This window comes from Chenopodium quinoa, unplaced genomic scaffold (assembly GCF_001683475.1).
Source record: "Chenopodium quinoa cultivar QQ74 unplaced genomic scaffold, ASM168347v1, whole genome shotgun sequence".
NCBI classification, from domain to species: Eukaryota; Viridiplantae; Streptophyta; class Magnoliopsida; order Caryophyllales; family Amaranthaceae; genus Chenopodium; species Chenopodium quinoa.
In genome coordinates, this window is record NW_018742616.1 from 414,468 (window position 1) to 439,904 (window position 25,437).

The window sequence follows — 25,437 nt, forward strand, 5'->3', positions numbered from 1 at the left end:
ATTATTTCATATGGTATACTCCGTATTTAACATGTAGTATATATTTCACAAATAATCTAAAATAAACCCATGTTTTCAATCTTTCTACATTTTTATTTTTCTAAATTGACAACCAAATTTCTAGTCAATGTGACAATACTTCATCATGGGTCCTAAAGTTGAGATTACCTTGAAAATTTCTAAATTAAGATCAATTTAAAAAATTAAAAATTGAGATTAAAAATTTTCAAAAGACCATACTAAACCCAATATTCACTTTATTTGATGTAACTAGATTTTATATAGTCTTTTGATAAATCACCTTCAATATTAATAGTGTCGATAACCCATTTATCAAGCTAACCCCCCAAAACACAAATTTTTTCTTCAAACTCCCCACCTTCCCCCAACCCAATCTCGGCGCTTTTCTTCCACGCGCCTCCTTCTCTTTTTCTCTCTCCTCTTTCGTTAAACCCCTGTTAAAAATTTTTCCGCCATTAAAATCCAGTTTAAGAAGCTCAGAAAACTGGGGAAAAAAATAAGAAAATTTCAAAGGAATAAAACAAAAAAGCCCCAGAAAAAAAAGAGAAGAATTTGATTAATTTATCAAAATTCATTGATTTTTTTTTTTCACCAGTTTTCTCTCTCCCATCTCTCTTTGTGAGTGATGTACAGATCTGGAACAGTAATGGCGTGGAATGTATTCAGATTTTGTACTGCTTTAAGGGGTTTAGGTTCGATCATGATCTTGCTCGTTTTAGGGGTTGTGGGTGTAACATATTACGCCGTCGTTTTGACCAATTATGGCCCTGCTTTATTCGATGGTGGTCTCGATACTCTTACTTCATTCGCAGTTTTGTTACCATTCCATGGTTTGGTGAGTTAATTTTGATTTTTTGAAGTTTATCTTTAATATTTTTGATTTTTTCAGATTTGACCCTTTTAAATTTTCTGAATTTTGCGTAAAATTTGATTACTTTGGGTGCTATTGATGTTTAAATTTGATGGGTTTGAGTGATTTCTTGCATTAATTGAGAAAAACTAGCTTATACTTTTTTGATTGATTTAGTAAGGTTGAAATTTGGGGTTTTGACTTTATATCAGCTGATTATTTCTGTAATTTTGCTGAATTAATTTGTGGGTACCATGAATTGTGTTAGTTATGGTGAATCTCTTTCTATTTTTGTGATTTTGAATAGAGATTTTGAATGCCTTAGCTATAAGAATCTAGGTTTTTGTCAAACGTTGCTAAATAAAGGAACAATTTGATTTCCACTTGCAGCTAGCCATGTTGTTGTGGAGTTACTTTTCTGTTGTTTTTACTGATCCGGGGTGTGTACCCCCGAATTGGAGGCCTGCCATAGATGAGGAGAGAGGTGAGATTGATCCATTGACTGCGTCGGACTTCAGTGGAGTGCAAACTGATCAATCTAATACAAAAGTCCGAGTTTGTCGAAAGTGCAACCAGCTGAAACCTCCTCGCTGCCATCATTGTTCTGTTTGTGAGTGCCGTTGCTTTTGTGTTCATATTATCTCTTTGATGGACCCCTGCCAGTTTGTTATAATCTTGACATGCTGCTAAATTTTATTCCAGGTGGGAGGTGTGTACTAAAAATGGATCATCATTGTGTATGGGTTGTAAATTGTGTTGGAGCACTAAATTATAAATATTTCCTTCTATTCCTGGTATGTTTCCATTTATGACCCTTATCTGGTTCCACTTTCTTCAGTTAGTATTGCATCATTACATGCATTAGAACCGTCGTTGAGGTTTTTGTATACTGTTGCTGCTTGGGAGGTGTTATTGTTGTTTATTTCTTTGTAGCATGAGATTTTGTTTTGTTGCTATCTAGAAATCACAAGCTTTAATGTTGGATGGTTCTCATTATCTACGATTGTATAGAATAGTAGATATGTTCCTAAAAGGCTAACAATATGTAATTATCAAAGATTTTTAATGTGGAAATTGTAAAGGGGACAAATTTTTTGAAGTGCAAGTTTAGAGGGTTTATTGATGAATGCATCGAACAAGAGTAAGGATGTTCTGAGGGTGTATTTGTTTGGATACCAATTATTATCTGTTTACATGATTCTCTGTGTATCTTTAATTGTAGGGCAGGATCTTAATTTATTTATATATATAGTTAATATTTGCTTGTTTGTTGTTGAAATGCAGTTCTACACGTTTTTAGAGACTACTCTGGCAACAATTTCACTGCTGCCACAATTTATTGCATTCTTTAGTGATGGAGAGATACCTGGAACACCAAGCAGTCTTGCGACAACATTCCTTGCATTTGGTAATGGTTGATTAGCTACTTAGTTTTGAACCCTGTTTATTCTTTCTCTGTTAATACTATATCCTCACATGGCATAGAACCTTATAGTTGGCCTTTTTTGTGGTTGTTGCAGTCTTGAATTTGGCATTCGCATTGAGTGTTATGGGATTCCTCATCATGCATATATCTTTGGTTTCAGCTAATACCACTACTATTGAGGTAAACTATTTTGTAATTCTTTTGGTTGTACACCCAGATCTTTACAGTTTTTTGCTTCTAGTTCATTCGCACCATTAGGTTGTTCTATGTTGTTGGTTTTTGGTGGCCTGGGAAAAGTTTCACCATAAGGCTTTTGTTCACTTTCTTTTATGATATAGCTTTCTGGGTCTCTACTTTACCTGGGTTGTCAGTATTGAATTTTCGGGGAATGAACATGCTGTCAACCCATGGTTCCTATTGAAATTGGATTATAAGGGGCGGATTCTGACTTTTATTGGCAGTGAACTGTTTTTGATTTAATTTGATTGCCTTGTGTTGTATCATATCCGAGTGTTCAATGGTGTGAATGTGTGATGCATTATATCTCTACCCCCTCATAAATAAGGGAAGAAAAATGGAGAAAACTCTATTTAGTAGAAGAAAAGAGTAGTGACGGATACACTACAGTAGGATAGCAAACTTGCTTCTTGTTAAATGTAAAATCCTCCGCAACTCTGATGTGATTCACCACAATGTTAGCTATTACTTTATTGATTATTCTGAAAAGGAATTTTATTTACCAGCTTCTACCTTTGTTATCTGATCAGGCATATGAAAAGAAGACAAGCCCAAAGTGGCGTTATGACCTCGGAAAGAAGAAAAATTTCCAGCAGGTTAGTATGTTTGTTTGTGCGTCTGAAATTATTTTACAGTGAGTTTCAAAACTGACGATGAATATGCAAGTATTGCAATGTATTCTAGATTTTCTTTCATTATATTATGCTTGATAGCTTGAGCATATACAGAATTACCTTGCCAATCTAATCGCCTCCTGGATTGTCATTGTGCATGTATTTCCTGACTAACTCAACCAACAGATTACTCTATTTCTTTTTTTTCTTGGGGGTGTGGGGGGGGGGGGGGGGTAGGGAGGGAGAAAGCAATACTATGCGTATAACCTACATTTACACAAAAGAATGGGCCCAATGGGGTCAATATAGGTTTCATGTCAGTTAATGCTTCATGTTTAACAGAATGATACTTTCTACTACTATATTAGGAATTTAAGCTTTTGCAGCCTTCTGAGTAAACGTCTGATGTTTAACAGGTGTTTGGAACGGACAAGAAGTATTGGCTTATCCCCGCATATGCAGATGAAGATCTACGAAGGATGCCGGAACTTCAGGGTCTAGATTATCCATCAAAGCCTGACCTTGATGCACAAGAGTTTTAAGACGTGTTGGTTCTATATCTCTGGCATTCAGAAGTGTCCCTCACAACTATAGATTCTGAGCTCTCATAGAATTTCTCCCCTTCGTCTTTGATCAAGCAAGTGGGGATTAATTGGGCTCTGGTCTTTCTGTCAGCTCGTGCACGCTTCTGCAATTTAAAAGCTGCCAAGGGAAGAAACATTATGAATAGAGAGAGGGGGAAGTTCGATATTCAGAGGGAGCAGGAAAATGTAGATTATAGAGCTTTGGGGGGGGGGGGGGGTGCCTCTTACATGTATGTTTTAAGTTCTAACAGTCTGATTTATAATGGGGGGTGTAGGGGATTTGTAATACAGGAATTTCTGATGTTTATATTGTGGCAAGCCAAAAATTAAGAAAAAGAAAAAATTGCATTCATTTTATTTAAATCCCATGGCTAATATCTTTTATACTAGTAAAAAAATGGGAAACAAGTTAAAAAAAAAAAATGGGAAAAAAAAATACTAGTAAAAAAAAAAGTGAAATGATTCTTTTATACGGATGCTTGCCAAGTTGCTAGAATTTGGAGTATGTTTAATTGTTTATACCAGATGTTTCTTCCTATTTTTGTATTTTCTATCTAGAGTGCTGTATTTGTTTTGCCCTTATTACTATGCAAAAATTGACTCACATCGACTACCTGTTTCGAACTCGAAATTACGGAGTACTTCACGTCTTCACCTGATTGATACAAATAGAAAAAAGCCAACTCAACAATCAATGTATTAATAGCCGGATATGACTCGATTGATGAAAACCAACATATAAACCTAAAATAAGTTAAATATTGATACTCCATTTGATATACCAATTTGAGTTTTGCACTACACACTTCTTTGATCTTTGTTGGTGCTTTTACTGCTTTATTATACATTAGATTAAACACTCATGTTAGTACTAGACTACTAATACTAGTTAAAAATGTCTCAATGCATTCCTTTCAAATATTACTTTTTTTTAACATAATTTTTAATTAAAATTTTTTATCAGTCAAGATTTTCTTTGGCAAGTGTATTAATATTACTATAAAAATGTCCAATTTAACATTTTTGTTGATTTTTTTTACCGTTTCACCGTACTTTATCATACTGAGACAGCCTCGGCTTGGTGGCTGAGGCTGGGGTAATTTGGTCTGTCTAGACCTCTTGATAAATCCTCTCAAGTCCCAACAAACACAAAATTACTGAACCAAAAGTTAGGAACAGGGCTTTTGTAAGACTTCCTCGTCTACTTCACTAAGGTACCAACACACTGAACCTTACTCGCCATTAATGTAGCTCTTCAATTTCCCCCCATTTTTATCAATCAATTGATCTATTAAGTAGTCCAAGTGCTCATTTTTTTTTGTTAACAAATTTCAGATGCACTCCCTAATCAGGGCAGTTCGGTCACAATGCAGAGTAACCTCGGATTCTCTCTCCTCCATTTTGGTAACTTCTTTTCTTCTATTTTCTTCACTTTTTTTTTTTTTTAATGAATAATAGAATGTTAGCAGCATAGTTTTATCGATTTAGAGTACTTTTTTATTTTGTGCGTAAGCCCTAATTTATGAATGTTAGTGTTTTTGGGTTGTATTGGTTTTATTTTCTTGATTCAATTGCTCGAGGTTGTATAGCATTGGTTATGTTAGAATTTCGGAGGTAAAATGGGGTCTTGAGTATGGCCTACGAACCTGCAAGATGACCCCAACCCCTCCGACGCCCAAGTTATTGCTCAAACAATGATTATTTTAGAGTATTTAGGCCCCGTTTGGTTTGATGTAAAACATCTACAATGAAAAATGAGTTTTCATAGAAACATATTATCATGGAAAACCACAATTGCCAATTAGTTTTTGGTTCCTTACAAGATAAATCATGTACACATTACAAATTAAAAGGAGGTAAGGAGGAGGAAGGAAAATGTAACTTTCCTTGTTTTGTAAAGAAAAATGTTTTGCATCATTTGGAGTGTAATTTTCCATAACTGGGAAATTGTTTTTCATGAAACATTATACATTAAACCAACACACACCCTTAAAAGGGGTATCTATAGTCAACTATCTACGGAGTATGTAGGTGATCTTCGGCCCTTGTGGTGTATCTTGTGGTCTTATAAGGTCTTTGTTGCTTATATGGGCCGAAGTATTTTTAGGCTAAAATGGATATGTCCATTTTATATCCATTTTAGTACCCAAACAGTCTTCAAAAGCTACATGCTACTAGTCTAACTGATCTTCCTAATCATTTGATGGAATGGGAGTTGTGGAATGGGAGGGAAGTCTACATGTAACAGTCATATTTCTCCTTATTGGGGAAAGAAGAGAAAAATCTGACAACTCAGACTATGATGGAAGCTTTATATTCTATCTAGTGGAATTTTCTTAGTCAAAGGGGTTGTTAATGGAGTAAAGGCTACTTATTTTTTGGTATAGAAGCTGCGCAGTTACTAAGTAATGAATAGGTCCTGAACCCTGCCTACCAAGGGAATGTTATGCCTGGTGCAGCTGAAGTTGTTGAAAGATTATCTCTTTTACAGCTTGACAATTCTTGGGTAGGGGGATTCAATTAGTCAACTGTTGTGTAAATTATTTCGGTAGTGTAATAATGTAATATTATTTCCTGATAAGGGGTAATAGGCTCCTCAACCCTCTTGAAGAAAACAATTTACTCACAAATGAGGGTAGTAGGTGAGGTTAGTAGGTGACTACCGCCTAGGTTCCACGCTTCCACCACTTAGTATTAAGAATCATCATGATCACCTCTATGTCTTTTTTTAGGGCCCAAATTCATTCATATGCCCTATAATTTATATCTTCCAAGCATGGCCTTGATTTCTCTCTCTCTCTCTCTCTCTCTTTTTCTTGAGTGAAACTTCATTTATCTAATAATAACTCTAAGACTTCCATTATGAACAGTCTGAATACTCTATCGTGCTTAACTACGCCACATCTCCTTTTCTATGTCCAATTTTAACGCAAGTCAGTTTCTCGTTCCTTAATTTTGCTCAATATAATGATACATTTTAAGGTTGAATATTCTGACCGTAATATATGTAGCTAACTGTAGCACTAATTCTTTGCTTAGCTTCTCAATAAGAGGGTAATAAACTACAATGTGTCTTTTTCTAATTTGGATTTGTTTAAAGTTTTAATGGGTTGGTTATATTTGAATTGTCACAGGGAGGGAAACTTGGTCATGAATGTGCTTCAAGACATGGATACACTGCACCTTCGTTAGCTTGCTTCAGTGGAAGTGCAAAGTTTGGTGCTTTTCATGAGGCTGTTTTTTCTCAGGGTTTTCTTCACCGGAGCTTTTCTACTGCTGGCACTCCTGCAGCATCAATTACACAGGATACTACACCTGCTGAAACTCATGTGCCTACTCGCATAAAATTCAAGAGGCTTAACAAAACAGCTAGGCACATTATGCAGGTATGCATGCTTTCACTGCATATGTCTTTTACGAGGAAGTTGTATTTACTTGTTCCTTCCAATATTCTGTCAACAGATTCTAGATAAAGAAGCAGTTGAAGAGTTAAGGGGACAGAGAGAAATTCCTGATATTAAGCCAGGGTATATTATCCAGCTCAAATTGGTATGTAAAATTTGCTGGAGGCAAATATTGATCTTGCTAACATGTTGGGATGGGAACTCTAAATAACATGTTTTACTTTGGTGTGTGGAAACAGGAAGTTCCTGAGAACAAACGACGTATTACTACAATAAAAGGCATTGTTATAGCAAGACGGAATGCAGGATTAAACTCAACCTTTAGAATACGAAGATTAGTTGCTGGAGTTGGGGTGGAGAGTCTTCTTCCAATGTATGTGAACTTGGAATACTTCCTTGCAAAATGAAATATCTGATTCATCCCACAAACTTTATGTGTTAATTTTACTTTATAAAGCATCAAGTTATAGACTATTACACTATAGCTGGGCAATACCAAAAAAAATGTCTTTCCATTCATTAGCCTGAGACATCAGGCTGGGTCCTATTACGAGCTGAGAAAGTCCATCCAAGGCCAGTAAGATTTAGGCCGAACAGGCCAATAGACAAAATGGGCTAGAAAAATCTACATGAGGATGGATTACATCCACAATGAATGGTCCAACCACCACTTTTCTAGTGTGTGTGTGTGTGTTTTTCTTCCCTTTTCTGGCTCTCCCAAAAACCACATTTTTCCCGTTGCATTTTCCTTTCATACATCGTAACATTGTTCCTCTCTGGTAAATGAGATAAGAGTATACAAGTATTATAGTGACTTGTGGATGTGAGATTATTATTCATCTATTAATGACCTGTGATTTGATGGTAACAGGTACTCACCTAACATAAAGGAGATTAAAGTGCTGGATAAGAAGAAAGTGAGGAGAGCCAAGTTATACTACCTTAGGGAAAAGATGAACCCTCTAAAGAAATAGGGACGGACTTTGTTTCAATTGTATTGAGATCATATGATTTGCCACCTAGGAAAAACCAGGGTTCTTCACAGAGATCTGCAAACTCTTTATATGTGAAATCAACGGTAACTGTGCTGTGGCATCTTTAGAATGGCAGTATCAGATCATTTTTGTAAACATATCCCAAAACTTTATATATGTCAGTTTGTTTTGCGTAATTTCTGGTGTGTAAAGAGTGCAATGTTATATTGAGGTTTATCAATGTGGTTAGTGAATCTGATCGTCGGATGTTGACAATGTTTTGCTGTATGGTGTTTATTAAGCTGCCGGAGTAATAAAACCTTTTGCTGCCTCCTCTTGATTTCATACTGAGTTAATTTGCTTGGAAGTTAAATCATTGCATTACATTACATTACATGTATCTCGGCTAATGACCACAGCTGTCATATTGGTACTATTGGTACTCTGGCACCTGCCAACTCAACTTGAGCAAATGAATCAAGACTCAAAGCCGCTTTACTAAAGCTGAAGTAAAAGGTTCAAGTGCAGATGCAGAAGTGAAGGTTCAGGTGCAGATTTGATTCCTATAACATGAATCCTTCTCAGCAAGGGGGAGCCAATGACGAAGAACTGAACTTTGTTCGGTTATTTACTTACATGAATGTTCTTTTATGTAAAATAATTTACGGCATTTTAGTTGCTGGCCTTGCTGCATGTTGTTTTTGGGCCATAGTTCGATCTTTCATCCTCTAGAGATACTTATCTGTATACCTAAATTTAATGTATATCTATTTATTAAGCTATCATACAGGTATTATTATTCTTATATTTAACTGCACATTCTAACATATTTTTTAAAGCTAATTTAGTGTTGAACCACCCTTATATATGAGATTTCTACAGTGCAACATATAACAAATTACATAGTTGCTCATTGGACCACCTTGATGTGCTGAGCATTTTCCTTAATGCTTTAGCACAATATGTCTTTCATATAGGACAACTTATGTCTATGTGCAATATTGTGCATGTGTCTTGGTGTAGGTTAGTATTATTGCGTTTTTTTTTTTATTATTTTTTGTTACGCATACGAAAAATTCTAACATGCATCAAGTCAAGGTATCAGGCGCCATACAAACAATCTATGCTCGTCCCATGACAGATTGACAGGCTACTTCGGGTCCTGTTGAATGTACTCCGTAGCAATATAGTCCGAGCCTTTGAGTCCGATATTACATATTTACATGCTAGTGAGGTTAAATGTAAGCACGCAGCCCTCAGTGTAACTGTAACTGTCCAAGATTATACCAAATATTAGCAAATTCAAAAACGGTGACACGCGTAACGTTGAAGTCTAATATTTTCCCGTTCTCTCTAGTTATTTCTGGTTTTTTCTTTTTTCCGTTTACTATTTTCGCGATATATATAATAATAATAAACAATTAAACATACGAACATTTTCGAACAACAAATTTTCAGGAGCTTGTTCCTCTCTCCAGAAACTTCCTATTCTCCAGAAAATCCAGATTTCTATCTTCAACTTTCAAGGTATTTTCTCTCTCTTAAATTTTGGGTTCTAAATCCTGTAATTTCAATGATTTTACATGCTTCTCTGTGAACAAGAACATCAAATTGAGGTCAATTTTCGTTTACTTGTAGTTCATAGAAATTTTTGTTGCAATTTGTGTGAGGTTATTGATTACAAGCTTGCATTTTTTTATCATTGTTTTTTGTAATGTTTTGCATGTTTTTTCTTGAAGTTCATTGAATTGAAGTAGTTTTTGCAGAAAATTGATTATTAGTTTATACTAGAATTTTGTGTTGCAATTTGTCTGAATTTGTTGATTGTATGCTTGTAGTTCGTATGTTCTTTCATCGTTCTAGCAAATTTGAAGTTTTAATTAGGTGATGATACCAACAAGCTGGAATAGCTCAGTTGGTTAGAGCGTGTGGCTGTTAACCACAAGGTCGGAGGTTCGACCCCTCCTTCTAGCGTTTTTTTGTTCATTTCGTAGAAGGTTTTATTTGTGATTTAGCAGTGTGATTTAATTGATGTGGTTATACAATAACAACCTGAATACCTGATGTTGATCCTACAAAAACATGGTCCGTAGAGGTTTAGATGTGCGCAACTTTATATGTGCCGAAAGCTATTATAAAAGATACCCCTAAGAAAGGATCAATTAAAGATCCTTGTAGGCGAGGAATTCAAATGGTGGCGGTTTTGTCTGTAGAGGTTTAGATTTCAAATGGTGGCGGTTTTGTCTGTAGAGGTTTAGATGTGTGCAACTTTAAGCCATATGTGCCGAAGGCTATTATAAAAGTTACACCTAAGAAAGGATCAATTGAAGATCCTTGTAGGCAACGAATTGAAATGGTGGTGGTTGCTTCCGGGGTCTTTCATCTGTTGTTATCTCAAAGGAGATTTGATGTTTCTAGCTCTATGATTGGTTAATATGCATAATTTGTGTGTTTGTTTTTGGTTGATTTCGGAAATAAATGTCAATTTGTGCTGATAAGTTTATAATCATCCCTCATATTTCTAATAGTGATTAGTCTTTAATACTAACAAGCTGGAATAGCTCAGTTGGTTAGAGCGTGTGGCTGTTAACCACAAGGTCGGAGGTTCGACCCCTCCTTCTAGCGTTTATTTTTTCACAGTAATTTTTTTTTTTTTTTTTTTTTTTTTTTTTTTTTTTTTTTTTTTTTTTTTTTGTATTAGCTAATTGAAGTCGTGTTGGTAGAGACATGTATTGAATTGGCATGTGGTGTTGACAATGTAAAATGATCAAAGACATAGGATAGATTGACTTATGAACTAGACCAGAGGGATTATTACTTAGAACTGGGGATTCTGACTTGCTGAGTAAGGTTGAATAAACAAATTCCTAATAGTTATAGTTAAGAATGTATGTGAATCACCTTATGCGGTTGACGGTGTTGTTTGAGTGGAAGTACAAAGTACATCCTTAAAGAAATAGAAAGATGTAGAATGATCAGAGAAAGTGTTTGTGTTTAGTTTGGTGGAAATCAAAAGATTTACAGTTTATTTGGATAAAAAGGGAAGGAAAAGAAGGGGAGGGAGGGGAAGAGGAGAGAAGGGAAGGGAGGGGAGGGATTAAAAATGAGTTTTCCTTCCACATTTCTCCATTGTTGGAGAGATCAATTGCTTACAAATTAATTCCTTCATTTCCCCCCCTTTCAATTCCCTTCATTGTTATCCAAATGAAAGATACTCCATCCATTCATTTCCCATCCCTTCCCTTCTCTTTGTTTCCTTCAATCCAAACGCATTCTTAGAGTAATATTACATATCCAGGCTGTCCATCTTGAGGTGGAGGTATAGAATCAACAAGGGTTTCACAGCACTTGCTAATAGTTTGATACAAGTTGGGTGGGTTGAAAAATTTATGTTGTGTCAAACTTTGAGTAGAAACAGCCATAGTGTGAAGAGTGAAAGTTATTCTTTTGCATTTGAGTTTTAAGTGTAAAGTCCATGATGACCATGAATTAGCAATTTAACCTTGGATATGTTGCTGAAAGTAAACTGGTTTTGTTGAGTAACTTTTGATGTCTTTTACATATTATCAGTCTAAGAATTTTCAACCAATTTTACTTGCTGCCCATGCCTCCTTAAGTAGTTAAGTGTCGCAGCATCTAATCATTATTTTCATTCTCTTGGGCAATTTTCTGATCTAACATTCTAAGCCCAGCCTTGTCGTTAAATATGAAGTTCTTAAGTTGAGGATACTGCTGTAAAAAGCAAGATTCCTTTAGTTTTCTACTTTATGATTTTTCTTTCTAAGACTTATTTGTTGATTTTTATTTATGTCATAACTTGCTTTCTCAATCTTAAGAGTTACTTGTATTTTTGAAGGGTAAAGATGCCGAACGAGAGTCAGCAGAGTGATTCATTTGACATGTTTGGTGGTTTTGGAAACTTTGGAGATTTTGGTGGTTCCATATTTGGGAAGAATCCTTTTGATGATCCCTTTTTCACCCGCCCATTTGGCAGTATGTTTCATTCAAATAGTTCTTTGCGTGAGTCACCCCTAGTGGTTCCACCAAGTGGACCTACCATCAAGGAACTTTGCTCTGATGATGAAGTAGAAATGGAGGATAATGATGAAGAAAGTCAGAATGCCTCTAGACCTGCCAATGAGCCTTTTGTTGATCATCCAGATGATGAAGCTGATGGTAATTCAAGTCTATCTCTGTTAGAGCTTCTGTTACTTGTGTTCTTGAGTCTTTTGAAAGGACACGCTTGTCATTTTAAGCTGTTCGAACGAGTAGAATAGTCATACTCACATTTTAAATGAAAAATCCAGCAAAGTTTTTCTTACTATTGGAATATCTGTATTGGTTTCTTGTAGCAATAGCAGCTTTCTTTTCTATATATCATCCGTTCACTTATAATGTTTGGCACTTGGCAGATAATAAGAAACAAGTAAACTATAGGACAGACAACAACCGGAATGGAGGAGGCTCACAGGCACAGTCATTTAAAGTCCACAGTTGCAAAGTCACATATGGTGGTGTAGATGGAGTGTATTACACTAGTTCAGCTTCCAGAAGAATGGGAAGCGATGGAGTAAGTGTTTTCAATTTTTTGCATGTGACGTATATTTAATGTCTTTGATACTAAGAAAACGATTTTCTTTTGTCCAGATGATCATGGAAGACTGCAAAGAGGCTGATAAGAGAACAGGTGAAGCAACACACAGGATTTCGAGGGGACTTCATGACAAGGTATGTGTTTGACCCTCAATCACCTTCATATATGGATGTTTATTAGATTTTGGTTTCTAGTGTTGTTCGACTCATTACTATCTGTGGTTCAGTTTATTAAAAAAATTGTGGTAACAGAAGCATTTATTCTGAACATGTTCATATAGGGTCATACAGTTACTAGGAAGCTAAATTCAGATGGCAAAGTGGACATGCGGCAAACACTGCATAATCTGAATGAAGGTAAGATCATTAAATATTGACGGCAAATGAACCCTTTAGCTGGTAGTTGGTCGTGAGTTGTTGAAAATAACTTTGTTTTTTTTTTCTTTTCTTTTTCCTACAAATTTTTCCAGATGAACTTGGAAGCTTTGAAGACGCTTGGAAAGGCAAAGGTGGCAAGCATCTACCACCAGGTACAGGTATGTTCAGCATCCAATTATCCACTGTCTTGTATATGGATGATAATATACAGTTCACTTGTGTCTGAAATAGCTCTTGAGTGATCAATATCAGCATGTTGAACTTGGAGGAAGAGGGGGAGGGGGTTGCAATATTACTGGATATTAGACTTTTGTCACTTGCAAAAGCATAAGTGTGACTGTCGTGTGCCTTGTGTAGTTAGGACTGGGAAACTTTCATGCTCTGTATATCAGTCAAAAGCCTCACAGGATTTTGTATTCTTGTGATCAAAAGGGTCTGTAGCGTTCAACCTTCTGTAATTTTGTCTTCATAAACTGCTATTACCATATGAGATACTGTGGGTGGGATTGGTGAATCAAATCTTTGGGCAGAAGATGATCATACGATTCTGTCTTCATAACTCGAGATTCAATTATTACTTCTGCAAAATTGTGAAGAGTAGATTAAAATTTCTTGAAGTTGGTTATTCTCTTAAGAATATCAAGCACATTCTATAATTTCACAAGTTCTTAAAATCTCATCTATGATGTTTCTAGTTAGTTTTGGTAGTACGCCATGTTGCAGGACTTGTAGCTTAAGTTGACCGTACCTGGAGTAGATTAAAATTTCTAGAATTCGGTTATTCTCTTAAGAATATCAAGCACATTCTATAATTTCACAAGATCTTAAAATCTCATTCATGATCATTCTAGTTAGTTTTGGTAGCATTCCATGTTGCAGGACTTGTAGCTTAAGTTGACTGAACCTGTGAGTTGAAATATTCTCTTCTATAATGATGCAGGATCTAGTGGCAGTGGAGCGAATCGAATGTCTGACAGGGGAGTGTTTCACCTTCCATCTACAAGGCATAGGGTGGGAGATGCATGGGGGAGCAGGCCCAACAGTGAAAAAGTGGCTGACACTTCCGAAGGGCGAACCAAAAAGGTGATCAGGATCCCCATAGACTAGCTCTAGATCTCTATATTTCAATGTAGAACTTGGGTTTATCCCGGGCTGTCAACGGAACTGGAGGTTCGCAGTCACTTTTAGGCATATTCATGTATGGTACCATGGTGTATTGTATCATGGTTGGATTTTCTTTAGAGCTCTCTCTTTATAGTAGAGTTTGATTGGGAGATTTTATCCATCTGTTTGAAAGTGAATATTGTAAACTGTTAGTTCGAAATGGTGATTACTGGTTTAGTAAGATTCAAACAACACATTAAAACAATACCAACAAATTTCAGCCAAGTTGATAACAGATAGACTATGAACTTCTAACACACAATTTAATACAAGACTCATAACTTCATTTGCCTACTAAAAACTGTTATTACATACGACTGATACGAGTTACGTAGAGTAATTTATTACATACAAAGCCCTGATTAGGGGAAACAAGGCTCCCATCTTGTACTAATGACAGACATCAAAGTTTGTCCATAATTGTATTATTAATACAAAGCCCCGACACAAACTAACTTACTTTGTTTGTAATTTTTTTTTTCTTAGCCATAATTGTATTATTAACACAGGTTTTGGGCAATGATACTTTTGCGAAAATTAAGTTGATACGTACACACGCACGCAATTGACGTTATATTTAATACAGTGACCCTAATTTTAACATACTAACCTTATTTTTAACATGGTAACCTTTATTAAAACTTGTGTGACCTTTAATATTATTATGAACCTGAAGTACGACATTATGTTTGAAGTTTTAACATAGTGACTTTTATTAATCAGTATATAAAAAATTTCATTAAAAAAAAAATACCTCTTATATAACCTTTATAATGTCAAAATGACTTTTATTTCAACATAATAACCTTTATTTTAATACAGTGAACTTTTTTTATTAAAAAAAATAACTTCAATGTCTCTAATATTAGTGGTCTACAATAAATTAATATGAACCGGGTTCATTTAAGAGTTTGTATTTGTTTAGATATACTCGTACGTGAATGTGCAACAATCTATCTATATCTATACAAATAGGTGCAATAGTTGGGATAATATTCCTTTTATACTACTTCATATGCCCTTAATTTTCGCATTTTTCCAATATCACATGTAAAAATTCAAGGAAGTTCTATTTCATTTAACAATTTATTTTGTAAATTATCATTGAAGTAATGATAATTGAATTTAATTCGTAACTCTAGTGCATTGCACAAGTGCTAAAAATAGTGAAGTACAGAGTCAAGGGCGGAGCCACCTTTAGTCATAGTGGGTCCGGTGACACAGTATTTTTTTAAAAAATAAAATATCAAAGAGACCACTTATTATAGATAGGTGGTATCTTTGATGCTGCTATTGGTAACAACAAACAATATCAAAGAGACCTCTTATTAAGATAGGCGATCTCTTTAATGCTGCTATTGCTACAAAACACTTGCTGTGGTTTTTTTTAAATATTAAAGAGACCTGTTATTTATATAAGAGGTCTCTTTGATGCTGCTATTGCATTTCGCAATTTTTTTGCGCTATTTTTTTTCATTAAAGAGACCAGTTATATTTAATAACTGGTCTCTTAAGTTATCTCACTTTTTTTTGTATTATTTTTTAATAATTTTTTTTCCCTTTTTATATCTTATATTTGTACAACCAATTTTAATATTTCCCCATAAAGCTTATCAATTAACTTAAAAATCATAAAGTTAATTCAATATAATAATTTTATTGTACCATTTGTTTATAACATGTTATTTGTAGTATTTTCGACTTGTAAAATTGAATTCTTAAGTACTGTATTTTGGTTGTGGTATGAATTTTTGTGTCCTATTTTTGGATTGAAATCAATTTGGTGAAATATATATATATATACATATATATATACATATATATATATATACATATATATATACATATATATATATATATATACATATATATATATATACACATATATATATATATATACATATTTATATATACATATATATATATATAATTTTTGGATTGAAATTAATTATGAACAAGACATGGAAAAAAAAATTGTACTTTCACAAATGATCAATAATTGATGGTGACACACTATCTCGGAAATCCTGGATCCGCCACTGTACAGAGTATTAGTTTAAACAAAATCATATTGAACCCAAGTATACTATTTTTTGTATGCATTAAGATTACTAATTTTAAAAAAAATCATATCGAACCCAAGGTTACTAATTTAAAATAAAGCCATATCGATCTCAAGAATACTAATTTATAAAGGCACTATGTGTAAAATAATTCTTATAATATAATCTCATTTTGTAACAAGTTTAAAACGATGATTATATATTCAGATTAAATTTAATATAATATGTTTTAAATAAACAAAAGTTAAACTGGTATAAATAATAGTTACTCGTTCATTTGCTCTATTTACAAGAAATTTACCCTTAAAAGATTAAATTAAATAACTCATTGAGTGTTGTAAATAGATAAAATTAGTCTAAAATAGAGTATTGTGAACATAATAAATTAGTCTAAATAGAGTATTGTGAACATAATAAATTAGTCTAAATTTGAGTATTGCACGCAAACTATCTGCAAATTTCGTGCTTTTCATAAATCCTGGAGTGAGTGAGACCGGGACAACACGTGGGAACGAGTGGAGCAAGAGTAATAAAATTATCGCACTCACACAACAATTAATAAAATTACACACAAATAATCTTAAAACTTATCTTTGGATGTTGACAAGGGTAAAATATGAACTAAACTCATATAACAATGAGCAGCAACAAAGGCATGTGATTGAACTTTTGGTTCCAAAAGAAATTAGAGCAGAAGATGTTGTTCGATTTGAGTTACATAATCGGGATGGTAGGCGTTGACAATCTAGCATATTTTATAATTGGGTTTAAAATAATAAAATTAACTTTGAACAAATAAAATAAATTTATTGATATAAATCATTAAAAAAAATAACATATAAATACATTTTTTTTTAATGACTTACAAAACAAAAATAATTCATTAAGAAATAAAAATATATTTCGTTACGAAAATAATTACAATTTTATTTTGTAAATCATTACTAAATGTATATATGGTTGTTCTTTATTTTTTTTTTTTTTTTTTTATGTTTTTAGGATTAATACGGTAACTCTAATATTTTAATATAATGTATATACTAAACTTAAGCTTGTGTAATCCATCGGATTATATTTGAAATAAAATTAGAAAATAAGATATGAAAAATTAAATAAAAATAATTTTAAAATTAATCTATGTATTAACAAATTATGTGACATTATTTATAATATAACAAATTACATATAACTATGTAAATATTATATTGCACATTGTTAACTCATATAATTATGTGTATTGATATATATTACTTAAAATTTACATATTATCATTCTCAATTAAATAAATTAATGTTAAATAAATTATTATTTCTTCATATTACAAATATTTTTAAAAGGGTCAATTGACTCGTTAATAATTATTCTTTACACATTGTCCACTAGTTGTAATAAAGTAGTAGTTGTTCCAAGTATAGATAATCCACACAAATTAGACCCGAAAAATCGAAAAAGGCATTCATCCTTATTTTTTAAAGTTTAAAGAGGAAAACTTGATAATAGAAATATTGTCTTTGATTTTCATAAGAAATAATTGATGGGAGAAAACAGTTACAAGAGATAATATTAAGAGAGTAGGGGAGGGGATGGTGATAGAGATTATGAGGTTCCGATATTATGGCATCGGATTTGATAATTGTGTACGTGGGTTGTGTTTGCTACCCACTACAACTAAGAATTGCTATTCAAAGTTTGTTGGGTAATGATAAGAAAAATTGGGATTATGCCTTAAAGGTGATTTCTGTGCATCTCTTAGAAAGTGCGAGAATTACCCGCGTTTGAGACCAAATCGAAGCCGTGTTTACTTTCTACGACATTGAAAAACCTGTTGGATGGTTGTATAGGTCCATTAAATTGGATGATATCTTCGCGGAATTTATCGGCAGATGGTCAAACATCTAAAGGGCGTACACAATGTATTACTATGGAGGTGGTTGGGATGCTAATAAGTTTATATAATTGACTTTGAAAATCAAAACTATCGAAGAGGTCGAGAATGCACTTGTCATTTTCTTATACATGATAATAAATTGAGAAAACATAAACAAGATTTCCTAGAAAAGGAAAAGGAGATGGAGAGGAAGGAGATGAAGATAGGAGAAGGCAGAGCCGATAAAGAAGGATTTTTGGAAATAAACAAAAGGACAAGTATTCCAAATTCACGCTGGCTAAGGCAAGATCCTCTAACTTTCTTGTTAATCCCTCTATTTGGCATCACTTATCATGTGAGAGAGGGGTGTTTGCGGTGCGGTTTAGTACAGGGTAGATCTCAAGCCGCATCAATTTACAAAATTGCGGTTTGCACTTTTTTCAAACCGCATCGCAAAATGTGGTTTGGCAGTGCGATGTGGTTTTGCGGTTTAGCCACTTTTTTTTTAAATTATAAATATTATTTTAAATACTAAACTCTTTTTTTAACTTTTAATTAGCTAATAGTAAAAATTTACATTATATTTTTAAGCTATTTTATATACTTTTTAATGAAAATAGTATAAAATTGGTATAACGATTTGCGGTTTGACGGTGTAAACCAGTGCGGTCTGGTCTAAAATATTTAAGAAACCGCTCCAAACCGCAAAAGTGCGGTTTGATCATTTTCGAAAATCGCACCGCAATTTTCAAACCGCAAACTGCACAAAACCGCAAAATTGCGGTTTGGTGTGGTCCATACCGCACTCTGAACAACCCTATGTGAGAGAGCATTCTTGACGTAGAATTAATCCATAATCTATCTGAAGCTAGTTAGGCCCAATAATTTAACATCTAAACCCGATTTGCACCCAACAAAAGTTAGCTAGGTACATGGAAAAGGAATTGGAACCAAAACCTATTGAGGAATTGTAGGCTTTGGTTTTAGTACGTGTACAAGAGCATCTGATTTCTAGTAATAAAATTGAGGATATGTTGCAATAGGTTTTGGTTTAGGTTCTCATTTTTCTTAGAATGAAATTTGTAGGGTATTTTGAATTGAAACTTTAATCTGCAAGCATATTTCATTTTATAGGAACTTGAAATTTTAACAGGGTATCTTGTTATGCTCACCCTTACACAAATCATTTAGACTAAAAAAATACACGATCCAACATTACTTAATAATTACTCGAATTGTTATTGATCAAATTAAAGTCAAAACTATTTGTAACCTTTATAAACCTGACTACTTTATTATTCGACGTAAATTAGAGCGACATACTTTTAACCTACCCATGCCCTTTTAGTTTTTAACTAGAAATCAACTTCATTTTTATTTTTTTTGACAAGGCTAAGGGCTTGTTTAGTTCACTTTATTTATACAGATTTGTTAGTCTGATGTGATCTAGTCTGATTGATTGAGGTATAAGAATTTGGATTAATTATCGGTTGAGGTATAAGAATTTGGATTAATTTTCGGTTGAGGTATAAATATTTACCAAAAAAGATATTTTCAGTCAAATTTTGACCTAGAGAGTCTGATTGATTGACCTAGAGAGTCTCTAGTAATATATACAAATATTATCCTAATCTACGACAAATATTATCATAACTATAATATCTATCAGTTTTATTTGGGCTTAATATGGTTTCCATTTATACGTGGCTTCGATTTATTATTGCTCATATTCGGGTTACGAAATTAGCACAAGAATTTTCTTTCTCACAAATCTATGAAGCGACGACGGATCAAATCCACTTAAAAAGTTGTATGATACGACGAATCGAGAATATGTCGAAATGTTATCTATGTATTTGGATTATTAGCCATTCGCCAATTAATTATTGTTTGATTTTGTTAAGTTTGTTTTCATTATCGTTAATTGTCAATTGTGTTGTACAACTTTCATTAATGAAATATAGGGTCCTTTAGGACTTCTTTAAAAAAAAAATTGTTAAAAATAACTTTCATTATAATGTGACATGCTTCGTGTTATTTATGGATGGAGCTGAGGCAACATTATACGTAGATTATGAACTTTGTAATACATGATTGTTACAAAATAGTCAAAAGCATCCGATGAAAAACAAGAAATTAAAGTTGACTTGAAAAGGAGTAGCATGGTGAAATCTATTTTGTCAGTTGGAAAGATTTCAATCTCTGAATATGGGAAAGAAAACAATTCCCAATTCGAAGTATTGGACATTTATCCTTGTAAAGAAAGATAAAATTAAACAAGGGTTGGCTCACAATGAGGGGCGGACCCACCTTTAGTCATAGTGGGTCCGGTGATACAGTATTTTTTTAAAAATAAAATATCAAAGAGACCCCTTATTATAGATAGGTGGTCTCTTTGATGCTGCTATTGGTAACAACAAACAATATCAAAGAGACCTCTTATTAAGATAGGCGATCTCTTTAATGCTGCACAAAAGACTTGCTGTGGTTTTTTTAAATATTAAAGAGACCAGTTATTTATATAAGAGGTCTCTTTGATGCTGCTATTGCATTTCGCAATTTTTTTGCGCTACTTTTTTTTCATTAAAGAGACCAGTTATATTTAATAACTGGTCTCTTAAGTTATCTCACTTTTTTTTGTATTATTTTTTAATAATTTTTTTTCCCTTTTTATATCTTATATTTGTACAACCAATTTTAATATTTCCCCATAAAACTTATCAATTAACTAAAAAATCATAAAGTTAATTCAATATAATAATTTTATTGTACCATTTGTTTATAACATGTTATTTGTAGTATTTTCGACTTGTAAAATTGAATTCTTAAGTACTGTATTTGGTTGTGGTATGAATTTTTGTGTCCTATTTTTGAATTGAAATCAATTTGGTGAAATATATATATATATACATATATATACACGTATATATATATACACACATATATATATACACACATATATATATATATACACATATATATATATATACACATATATATGTATATACACACACACACAACACACACATATATATATATATATATATATATATATATATATATATATAATTTTTGGATTGAAATTAATTATGAACAAGACATGGAAAAAAAAAATTATACTTTCACAAATGATCAATAATTGATGGTTTCACAAATGATCAATAATTGATGGTGACACACTATCTCGGAAATCCTGGATCCGCCACTGCTCACAATATCAAGATTAATTGACATATGATTCCTCTTGGATTTCTGTGTTCATTGTCGGGCTCCAGCTTTTACTTAAGTTATGTGAATTCAACTATTGAATATCCACGAAATTTCTTCATCATTTTCAAAAATAATAAAGGTAAATAAAGTAGAAGCTAAGAAACGGATGTCAATAAATAATAAAGGTAAATAAAGTAGAAGCTAAGAAACGGATGTCAATTATCTTGATTAATGTTCGAGAAGTGTTAGCGTGTTTGTTATTCAAAACTAGAGATCAAATTCCATTTACTCCGTATATGAGCATATCACTACTCCGTATCTTTGATGGCTCTTTTTATACTCCAATAAAATCATATTAAGGCTGAAAACTTAGAACTCGTTCCTTGAACTTACAAGACTATGTTTAGGGATTACATAAACTCATAAAGAGTACGAGGAAATTATATAAAAGGAAAACATTGAATATTTTCTTATACAACTTAAATTATTAAAAAATTGTATGGAGTATTTATTACTCTGCATTAATTATGATAAACTTGTAATCGTTTTTTTAAAAATGATTTTAACTATGTACTCTGTATTGATTATAAAACTAGGCATGAGTAGGGGTGTACACCGGTCCAAAACCGGACCGGACCTGGACCGGACCTGTTTGGACCGGGGACCTGAATTGGGTAATTATGAGGACCGGGGACCGGACCTGAATTAACAGGTCCGGTCCAGGTTTGGACCTGAATGGACCTGTTTTGTGTTTTTTTCGTTTTTTTTTTTAATACAAAACATGTTGGACCTGCATATGGACCTGCATATGGACCTGTTTTGTGATTTTTAGACCTGTTGCATAATTTAATAATTACATACAAACCAAAATTATCAATTACAAAACTACATAAAGTCTATAAAGTCCCGATTCTCAAACACCAAAAATACAAATGAGTCCACCGAAAATACAAATAAGTCCACGAAAACTCAGTTTCAATTTTTCAGAGTTTGGTTTTCTTCTTTTTTTTTTTTTAATTACGATTTTCCCGGGTTTCAGGTCCGGACCTGAAAACCCCGGGTTTGGATCGGGTCCGGACCGGGACCGGGAACCTGGATTTTTAAGAACCGGGACCGGACCTGAATCAACAGGTCCGGGTCAGGTCCGGTCCGGTTCAGGTCGGTTCAGGTCCGGTTTCAGGTCCGGGCCAATTTTTGTACACCCCTAGGCATGAGTCGAACATTAAGTAGTAATTATAGTAATAAATTAAATAATTTCTTTAGTTTTAAGCCGTTAATGTGTGTTCATGATCAAATTTTATACTCCATATGATGGTTCGAAATAATCAATTCTCAATATCCTTATTAATCCGGAATAAAGAGCTTGCGTATTTAATCTATTCGTTTTACTTTCTATTTAATTCTAACATAAACAAAACTTGCACCTAGATTGGATCTTTATGTAGATATTGTGGGCTTTATTAAACATGAAATCTATAAACTTGGGGCTAATTAGTATTGACTAGCACAAATTTTATTCTTTTGTTGCGAACTATTGACTATTATTAATTTCATCGTGTGACTTAATTGTAAACATCAAATATGGACCTATGGTACAAACCAAACCGGCTTTTTTTGGTCGGTTATTGTATTTAAACTTTAACAGGAGAATATGTTATCATACAACTGAAAAAAAAAATAGTTTCTTATTATAATGCTGATGCAATTTTATAATAAAGTACTAAAATTATAGAATTTGGTAGGTCTAATATTGGACATAACAACGAATCCATATGAATATTTGGTAAGCCAATGGATCGACTTGTTTCATATACTGCCAAAAAATAATTATGTGTAGTTTTGATTTTCATAATTGACCACTTAATTAATTAGATATTCTAACATCTATGAAGGTCACAAACTACTAATTAATGTGGTCTTAATTAATGTAAGGATTAGATTGACAAGTTTTGCAGCATCATTTTAGTGTGGTTTAGTTGGCGACATGTTCTACCTGAGCTCTATGGAGTTGTTCTTCATGTTTTCTTGCATTAATAATGCATCTTTGAGTTTTACAATTTAATCTTAGAATGTTTTATCAAGCTTAATTACTAGAGTAAAATTTTCTTCATTACTAATACCTATATGCTATTAATTCATAAAATAATTCAATGTTGTAATCAATAAATGCAAAATTATAATGCACTTGATCAAACCTAAATATGACTTTGTTCTCGAATGAAATACAACACTAAATTGGACTGTGAGCACCCCTTGGCCAGGGATATCGTTAGTCGATAAAGAGTTACAAATGTAGTGATGCAGATGGCATATGATTTTAACACACTCTAAGCTTTTAATGTCAAATTCACGTACACTGATAGTGGTCGCAAACTTTAATGGTTACATTTCCTTAGCTGCAAGTCATTATAAAAAAGATTATCAATTCATCATTCTCAGATATTTCCAAACTCATCTCAATAAAAATTCAGGTTGCAGTATGGAGTAGTACTAAACATTTAGTAAACAAATAATTGTTGGTCAGCACGTTAGTTGGTAAGGGCTCTAAAATTAAAGGTCCTTTTTAATAATATGAAAAGAACCTGCCTTAGTTGCTTCCCAAATCTAGGCCTCTTTTTCTAGGTATATATACCTTTCTTATCTAGTCTTCATAACTTCACTTCAACCTTAAACTTCTAAAAAAAAATATTCAAAGCATATTAATTAGTTGCATAAACACATTTTATTACAAAATTTTACACCAATATGTCTCATTGGTCTGCTGAAAATGCTACTAGAGCTTACCTTAGAACCATCAAAATGGTAAGTTTAGTATATATTTATATATATAAACCTTTTTTTTAATTTTAATTATCAATTTTTAATATTTTTTTTGAGTTTTCTATGAACAAAGTTTGAGTCTTTGTGATTAATCTTTATTATGGGTAATTTTTGCAGGGCAAAAGAGGCAAAGAGCCTGATGTAGCAGAGTTCATATCAGCCCTAGCAGGGGGAAACAATGCTCAACTTATGGTGGAGGTATGTGGGTCCATTGCAGGCCCAACTACCTTGGGCCTTGTTGCTGCAGCCCAACAGACTAGCGGGCGGGTGGTCTGTATCTTGCCCGGGTCAACTGAGCTCCAGGCATCGAAATCTCAGTTGTCACGGTACTTGGACCACGTCGAGTTTGTGATAGGGGATCCCCTCGACTTGTTGACTAATCGGTTTAAGAGTGGGGATTCTGTGACCGTCGATTGTAATATCGACGGTCATGAAGGAATTTTCAAAGCCGCTCAAAAAGGAAGGGTTCAAGGTAAAGGCGGGGCATTAGTTGTAGGGTACAACGCCCAACATCTAGTGCCCTCGTGCAACAAGTTAGGGGGTCATTTCTTACCTATCGGAGAAGGGTTGTTGGTTAGCAAAGTGCCTAAAAATCATGGTATTCGGGATTATAATGGTAATGGACTCAATACGAAGAGGAGTAAATGGATAGTAAAAGTGGACAAATGCACTGGTGAAGAGCATGTGTTTAGGGTAACTTCCCCTCAAAAAGTTATTCAAGCTTAGATTGTTTAGGATGTAAATATTTAGGATTACGTTGTGAATCGTGATGCAAATCTAGCTTTGTTGTTTTTGGAAAAGCTTAGATGTTTGCTTCGATCTTTCGTTGTTAATTTAATCAATTAGGGTCTATGGATAAGGAACAATTCTATCCATAAATGTAGCATTTCTATTTATGTTCTCTTGCATATTTGTATTAGTTTCAACAAATTATGTACACCTTATATCGGAAATTGTTAGAGATTATGTACTAATAAGATTAGCAACAATTGTATAAATCTATGTTGTACTCAAAACAAATGTATAAAGTTATAATATTTACTTGTAAGCATCTTTCAAATTGCAATGACAATACTTTTATATATGATAGTTTTGGGTGAACGATAAATACAACTAATGTAGAATAAAATTTACCTAGTCAATTCGAATTGCATTGCTTAAAATATATATTTTAGGCCATAGTCAAATGATTTTGACTTTGAAATAAAACAAGTTCAGCTAATTAGATAAAA

At 33.3% G+C, this 25,437-nt stretch overlaps 4 protein-coding genes and 2 non-coding genes across 7 annotated transcripts; all 6 read left to right on the forward strand.

Moving 5' to 3' along the window:
* The first annotated feature begins 294 nt into the window (after positions 1 to 294).
* Positions 295 to 4,089, forward strand: LOC110721430 (probable protein S-acyltransferase 14). Its single transcript, XM_021900573.1, has 7 exons — positions 295 to 856; positions 1,262 to 1,481; positions 1,574 to 1,665; positions 2,156 to 2,279; positions 2,392 to 2,477; positions 3,065 to 3,130; positions 3,565 to 4,089. The coding sequence occupies exons 1-7, from the start codon at positions 647 to 649 to the stop codon at positions 3,688 to 3,690; spliced, it is 924 nt and encodes a 307-aa protein (XP_021756265.1). The 5' UTR covers positions 295 to 646; the 3' UTR covers positions 3,691 to 4,089.
* Positions 4,090 to 4,803: 714 nt separating this feature from the next.
* On the forward strand, positions 4,804 to 8,429 carry LOC110721432 (50S ribosomal protein L19, chloroplastic-like). Its single transcript, XM_021900574.1, has 6 exons — positions 4,804 to 4,946; positions 5,068 to 5,136; positions 6,867 to 7,118; positions 7,195 to 7,281; positions 7,376 to 7,509; positions 8,008 to 8,429. Exons 2-6 carry the CDS (start codon positions 5,068 to 5,070, stop codon positions 8,108 to 8,110), a joined length of 645 nt encoding a protein of 214 aa, XP_021756266.1. The 5' UTR covers positions 4,804 to 4,946; the 3' UTR covers positions 8,111 to 8,429.
* Positions 8,430 to 9,419: 990 nt separating this feature from the next.
* On the forward strand, positions 9,420 to 14,442 carry LOC110721433. 2 transcript variants are annotated; one of them, XM_021900576.1, is made up of 7 exons: positions 9,420 to 9,637; positions 11,967 to 12,286; positions 12,523 to 12,680; positions 12,758 to 12,838; positions 12,985 to 13,060; positions 13,174 to 13,233; positions 14,022 to 14,442. In XM_021900576.1, exons 2-7 carry the CDS (start codon positions 11,974 to 11,976, stop codon positions 14,186 to 14,188), a joined length of 855 nt encoding a protein of 284 aa, XP_021756268.1. In that variant the 5' UTR covers positions 9,420 to 9,637; positions 11,967 to 11,973; the 3' UTR covers positions 14,189 to 14,442. The 2 variants fall into 2 exon arrangements, with proteins under 2 accessions (XP_021756268.1, XP_021756267.1); XM_021900575.1 differs by having other exon boundaries at positions 9,425 to 9,637; positions 13,174 to 13,239.
* Positions 10,011 to 10,084, forward strand: TRNAN-GUU. The gene has a single exon. It is a non-coding gene; the product is annotated as a tRNA-Asn (tRNA).
* TRNAN-GUU lies at positions 10,662 to 10,735 on the forward strand. The gene has a single exon. It is a non-coding gene; the product is annotated as a tRNA-Asn (tRNA).
* Positions 14,443 to 24,014: 9,572 nt separating the features above from the next.
* LOC110721329 lies at positions 24,015 to 25,184 on the forward strand. The gene is made up of 2 exons (XM_021900467.1): positions 24,015 to 24,187; positions 24,323 to 25,184. Exons 1-2 carry the CDS (start codon positions 24,131 to 24,133, stop codon positions 24,929 to 24,931), a joined length of 666 nt encoding a protein of 221 aa, XP_021756159.1. The 5' UTR covers positions 24,015 to 24,130; the 3' UTR covers positions 24,932 to 25,184.
* The last annotated feature ends 253 nt before the right edge of the window (positions 25,185 to 25,437 follow it).